The 6636-nt window shown below is 41.7% G+C and overlaps 1 protein-coding gene across 1 annotated transcript; it reads right to left on the reverse strand.

The window, feature by feature from the left end:
- Positions 1–713: 713 nt before the first annotated feature.
- LOC120577030 (uncharacterized) lies at positions 714–5324 on the reverse strand. The gene is made up of 2 exons (XM_039827924.1): positions 3020–5324; positions 714–1039 (listed from the first exon to the last, which is right to left on the reverse strand). Exons 1-2 carry the CDS (start codon positions 5322–5324, stop codon positions 714–716), a joined length of 2631 nt encoding a protein of 876 aa, XP_039683858.1.
- Between the last annotated feature and the right edge of the window lie 1312 nt (positions 5325–6636).

Raw genomic sequence — 6636 nt, forward strand, 5'->3', positions numbered from 1 at the left:
AGGTGATGTGTTGATATTTTATTGATAGACTTATTTTAGTATTTAATAGAATAAGATTTGAAAATAAAATAAATATTGAGATGTGGGGCTGTTTTGGAATTTAGAAGAGTATAGTGGAAAAAGAAGAATAAGATAAAATAGAGGAGATATAAATAGGAGAAGACCTAGTTTAGAAAAAGGAGTACGTACGATCAGTTTTGGAGAAAAGGGAGAAAAAGCCAAGAGAAGAGCAAGAGACCTAGAGTGCTGCGATTTTGAGTATTAAGGTAAGGGTGAGACTAGCATTCAATCTTATTAAGTCTGTACTTTTTGGGTTTTTGAAGATTGATTGTCGCCGCTGTAATCTTGTGAATATGGAGCGATTCTCGTTTTTCTAAAATCTGCTTCAGTAAAACATCGATTTCTCGGTCGTTAACCGTCGGATCGGGCTGATGTTTGGACATCAGGTTCGCAACACCTGGGTCTACGTTTTCACCGTTCGGATCGTCGAAACAAGGTCTGACTCAAGAGAAAATTGTCTCGCACTGAAGCAGTATATTTGGGGTTCCTGCAATCAACACCCAGTGCAATTGAGTTTCCGGCGTTTGGGCTTTTCACGGCATACGGTTTTCACGACACAGTGCAGGTATTCTTGGTTTTCATATTTGCATTGTGTTCCCTCTGCTGTGTTTTGGTGCTGTGTTACTGGTATTCTCAATTTCACGATTGTACAGCTATCGCCATACCGCTACTTGTTCCTCGTAATTCACTGAGTGATTCTTCAATTTGAGATCGCGCAACCACGCTAATGCTCTGTTGCAATACAAAGGCTGACCCACGCGTGTCCCATAATTAGAATTGGTTTGGTGCATTGCAGCTTGGCCATTGATGGCATACACGTGCTCCTGGCTGTGTGTGTCCGACACCGTAATTGTACCTACAGTCACTACAATTATGCAACAACCATATTCTTCAGCAAATGTGCAGCAGAATTCTTTACCAACTATGACATTTGCAGCAGCCTTAGCGGGACAGAAAGTCGTTGACGACAGTCCGTTCCCTACTCCATGTATCAGGGGTGATGCTTTGAGCATCAAAATATGTCAGGAAGAGTATCATAGGGGACTAGAGGATTGCAAGAATGTGTTGAGGGCGCGTTTGACCCTTAACAAAGGAGACAAACCATATTTTGCACGTGATCTAAGCAACAAAATTGGAAAGGTATGGAAAACATCGGCAGGATGGAAAATGGTGCCTCTTGTAATGCCCTAGTCGTTATTTTAATTATTTTGGATTTATGTGGAGTCTTTTTATGATTTTAAAATAATATTGTGGATTTTATGGTGTGTTATATTTTATTATATAGTTTATTTTAATAATAATAATTAGAATAAGTGAGAATTAGTATTAAATTGGAGTTTTGGGGGTTATGTTAGAATTTATTAGAATTAACGGGGAGTAAATAAAATAAAGAGAAGTTAAGAAAGGAGTTAAGAGAGAAAGAAAGAGTCAGAATACGTTTTACGTGAAAACTATCAGTTTTGGGAGAAAAGGAGAGAAGAGCAAGGAGAGCCAAGTTTGTCAATTGCTGTGCATTTCTTTATGCAATTCTAAGGTAAGGGTGAGGTTTACCGCAATTGTATAGATTCTGAATTCTGATTTTGATTTTAACAGGTTATGAGAGAATTGTGGGGAAATTAGGTTTTTGTTAAATTAATGGGTTTTGAGAGTAGGGATTGCTATATTTATGTTAGAAATGGGTTCTGAGTGCATATAACCTTTCATTGCATATCTGTAAACTAATTTGGGGAGTGAATTGGAGGAAAATGAGATTTTTGGGAAAAAACCTGCATTCTGCCCGTACAGAAGTTCATCGCTCGCCTCGCGAGTAGCCTTGTTCGCCAAGGCGAGTGAGCAACTTCATGGCTCGCTCGCGAATGAGACAACTCGCCATGGCGAGTACCTGTGAGAAAAACTGGATTTTTAAAGTGTTGTTATAAGCTGTAATTTGGTTAGTTTCATGTACCTAGATGATTTTGGAGAGGACTGGAGCAAGTTTTAGATTAAAAAGATGAATAGGGAGCTTAGAATTGATGATTTAGAGAGAAAAATGTCAAAACTCCCGAGAGCACCATATTTTCGTTCGCCTCGAGTTCGCCTTGAACTCGCCATGGCGAGCAAACCGTTTTCTGAGCTCGCCATAGCGAGCAGATGTGCTCGCGAGGCAAGTTGCCCAATATTTGCATTGTTAATTCTGTTTGTTGATGGTTGATTTATCTTGATGATTAAGCATGGCTATTGTGATGGTGTATTTTTCTGGATGTTATAAATTGGCTATAATGAATTGATGTTGGCTGGAATGTATGCTTTCATTTAATTAAGTCATACATGAATGTTGTATTTTGGAGTGGTGAGTCATATACATATATATGTCCTGAAAATGAATGCTTTAACCATTCTACAGCGGTGAGGGCTACGGCCCTGATTATGGTACCACATGCATGGTTGTTATTAGAGGAGTCTTAGTGGAGTGGTGGTGTGTTGCATGAGTCGTTGTGGTGGACTTTAATTACCAATTGTTGTTGACTTTGATATTTATTTATGTTGATGAATTATTATGATAGGGTGTTAGATTCAATTGATGCATTCATTATCTATATTATTGTTGTGAATCTCACCCCTTCTGCTTGAAAATGTTGCCCTTCCTATGGGTAACTTGCAGGTGATCCTGAGTAGTTGGTGGTGGCTCAAAGTGTCTAGGGCTCTGATACATTTGGGATGGGTTTACTTATTATTTTTCATTCCTTATGTATCATTTTTGGATTGTTGCTGATGTAGCCTTTTGATATTGGATTTTATGATGTTAAGGCTTTCATGCCAAGAATTTATTATGGAGGTTAAAACAGTTATTGTTGATGTTTGATGAGAATATTCCGCTGCAGATTTAATGATAATTTCGAAGGATGTTTAATTAAATAAATTTTTTTTATATTATATTTAAGATGATTTTGTAAATGTGATGTGACATGCCCAGCTTTACCTTTACCGGCGTTTCGCTCTTTTACTGGCTCATCGACCGGAACACTAACACTCTTCGGACCCACCGTAGGAAGGATGCGGCCACTCCTCAAAATCCGGCTATTCTCTGCGATATTATCCACAGCAACAGGTGAAGTTGTCTCACTTCCGGGCTCTAGAATCGTGCCTTCATACTTGTAGGGTACAGCTTTCTGAGCAGTAGTAGGCGTGGGCCTAGGCACACAGATTACCAAGGGAGTACCAACGGGCTTTGTACTGTTGGGGTTTATCACCAGCGGCCTCCTGGCTCTGAATACCGGAGTGACAACACAGACGTCCTTGCTCTCGGGTTCCCTTGTAACCACAAGTTCCCTTCTAATTAGGAGACCCTGCACATCATTCTGGACTTGTATACATCCACGAGGATCCATCAAACATATGTCACAAGCTTCATGATTGTGGTTGAAGAGAGTTGCTTTACACATTTTCACATGTATCGGTACCAGAGGAGTCTTGATATCACCTACAGAGAGAATGCAAGCCTCTTCCTGATCGTCTTGAATCATATTAACAGCAGGCCCATGAGTAGGCAGAGGATTGTTCTGAGCTACAGCATCAGGGTCGGTGAAGGTTAACTCTTTGCTACTTATCAGTTTCTGAACCTCTTTCTTAAGAGCAAAACAACGCTCCACATCGTGGCCTGGTGCCCCTTGATGGTAAATACAATGAAGGTCCGGACGGTACCAACGTGGGAGAGGGTCTGGAATGCGAGGAGGTGGTATTGTTTGGACCAGATTCTGTGCAAGTAAAGAAGGGAGCAATGCTCCATAGGTCATTGGCAAGGGGTCAAATTGTTGCCTTTGATTCTGCTGATTGTGAGGAGCCTGAGGACGGGGTTGTTGCTGTGGTCTTTGTTGGTATGGTTGTTGGGGGTAATATGGTTGTTGAGGGAATTGTTGTAGGTTGTATAGTGGTTGGTATAATGGGGGGTAGTATGGTGCAGGTCCTTGAGGTCTGGGTGATTGATAGTTTGGGTTCTGGGGTGCGGTCATTTGTGGGGTGATGTTGGCAACAAAGGGGTGATTTGGGTACACGGGCTGAGGTCCTCCATGAGCCACCATGCCAACCTCTTGAGCATTCCTCTTTGGGTAACCATTCCCAAATTTCTTATTACCATTGGACGGAACCCCTAAAGAACCACCTGAAGAACTTCCCGAAACAGCTGCTCCCTTACGAGCCCACTCCTCAATACGCATTCCTGTTTCCACCAAGTCAGTGAACTTCTGTGATGCACAGACAATCATCTTTTCTGAATAACAAGGGCTCAGGGTTTCATAGAACAATTCTGAAAGTTCCCTCTCATCTAAGGGAGGACGAATCTGAGCAGCTTTTTGAATGAAGCGTTGTGCGTATTCTTTGAACGATTCTTTATCTTTCTGGGTTAAGGACTGCATGAAGGCCTCAGCCAACTGTTCAAAAGTAGTGACTCCTTTCAACCCCATGAACCAGGTATGTGCCGGACCAGTCAAACTATCCTGGAAGCAGTGAATGAGTAAGGGAACATTATTCTTGTAAGCTATCATCTTCCTAATATACATAGTTAGATGATTTTGTGGACACGTGTCCCCTTGATACTTCTCAAATACAGGCATCTTGAACTTTGGAGGTATGTTTACATCTGGTACTAAGCAAAGGTCATATATGCTTTGGACGACTGTTTCCTTCCCCCGCATATTACTCATCTTCTTCTCTAGAGCACCGAACCTTTCTTCCCAATCGATTGCTTTATCATCCCCCATTATACTGTCGGAGTGATAAATCTGCTCTTCATGTTGTGGCCCAACATGCACAGTAGGACCTGCTTGAGTCATGGTAGCTTGCGGAATCGGTTGACTCATCTGGAAATGTGTCGAAGTCTGTTGACCCTGTGTGAATGGCATTTCAGTAGCACCTGGACCAAAACCCCCGTTAGTTGCAATCGGCATGCCCCAAGGGTAGCCTGAAGGCATGGAATACTGAGGAGTAGCAAAGGGACCCTGGGGGCCAAGAGGACGGAAGCCTGAGTTACCCATAGTTGCCAAATTACCAGAAGAAAAATCAGTCATCAGAGGCTGAGTGAGGCCGATAGTTGTAGTAATAGTCGGAGATGGTTGCGGGGGACCCTCAGGTGCAGCTGTGACGACCACAACAGGAGTTGAATTGGAGATTGCTGCTTGCTCTCTCTCAGCCATCATAGTTTCCATCATAAGTGCCATTCTTTCCATCTCTCCCTTGAGGTTAACCAGTTCCTCTCTGAGCTGAGCGTTTTCTTGTTCTGCCGCTAACATCCTCTTCTTGATATGAACTCGAGTGTTGTGAATGCGAGTGGGTTTGTACTGAATACGCCGGGCCACTTTGCTTTTCTGAGGCAGAAATGAGGAGAGTATGAGACTTGATTTTGACACTTTTTATGAATGCAATATGATGCATGATATGCTATATGCCAAAATATGCAATTTATATATATATATATATATATATATATATATATATATATATATATATATATATATATTTTTTATTGAAGGACCTATAGAAGCAATTTTGTAAACATACCAACCTAAACAAATCATAAAAAACAAAGTTGATTACAAGATAATTCCCTTTCTAACAACAAAGCCAAGAGATAGACTTTCAAAGTAGAACAAGATAATTCCCTTTTAACAGACTGAGCCAAGGGATAGACTTTCAAAGTAAAACAAGATAATTCCCTTTAAACAAAGTGAGCCAAGGGATAGACTCCATAACTAAAAAACATCAAAAACAAACTGAAAAGACTCTCAAGCCTCTGAAGCGAACTACTCCTCAAAATCAGAATGCGGCCCATCAAAGAGATCCATACGTTTCTTCTTCCGCCCGGGAATTTGATCAAGTGCGGCATCTTTCTCCTTGATACTTTTTCTCAGCTGGGCGATTACCACATCTTTCTTATGGCTATCATAGGCTTCTTGCTCTAGTAGGACCATTACAGCCTCATACTCCTGATCCTTTTTCTGATACTCTTTTTTCCACCTATGTACTTCACGTTCCGCTTCAGCTAAACGCTCTTGGTATTCCTTCTCGGTGTCAAAGGTCATGGGTAGGGGTGGTGCTGGAGTGATTGCAGATACAAATCTTGATATCTTGTAAGGCATCCCAATTTGGACAGCTCTATCTATCACCCACTGAGTGTATGATTCATGAACGGCACCTGTCTTCTTCCCTAACTGGCCTTTGTCTCTTCTACGAATGGTGTGCCAAGCTCGCACAACCTGCTCCCTCATGCCTTTACTGTCATCTATGTTGAGGTAATATACATTCTCTAGATAGATGCTGAGAGGTTTCCCTTCCATGGGATATCCGAACTGGCGTCGGGCAAGTGTAGGATTGTAGCTAATTCCTCCTTCCAACCTAAGAAGTGGTACATTGGAGAATTTCCCACAACTGTCAATAATGGTTCCTTCGTCATAAACCCGATCGTACCACACTATCTCGGCTGGAGTAAGGGACATGAGTTTTTTTGACCAAAGAAGGTTTTCTGGATTGGTGGTGAAGCGAGGAGTTCGGGGTAAGTGAGAGGTGATCCACCGATATAGCAATTGTGCACAACAAAGGATAGTT

Source organism: Medicago truncatula, chromosome 7, assembly GCF_003473485.1.
Source record: "Medicago truncatula cultivar Jemalong A17 chromosome 7, MtrunA17r5.0-ANR, whole genome shotgun sequence".
Lineage (NCBI taxonomy): Eukaryota > Viridiplantae > Streptophyta > Magnoliopsida > Fabales > Fabaceae > Medicago > Medicago truncatula.

Excerpts from the sequence above, each read along its gene's own strand:
- LOC120577030 (XM_039827924.1), bottom strand. The coding sequence starts at position 5,324 with ATGTTAGCGGCAGAACAAGAAAACGCTCAGCTCAGAGAGGAACTGGTT. Across the intron at positions 1,040-3,019 it reads AGAGCGAAACGCCGGTAAAG|GGAACGGACTGTCGTCAACG; the intron begins GTAAAGCTGGGC and ends TACATGGAGTAG.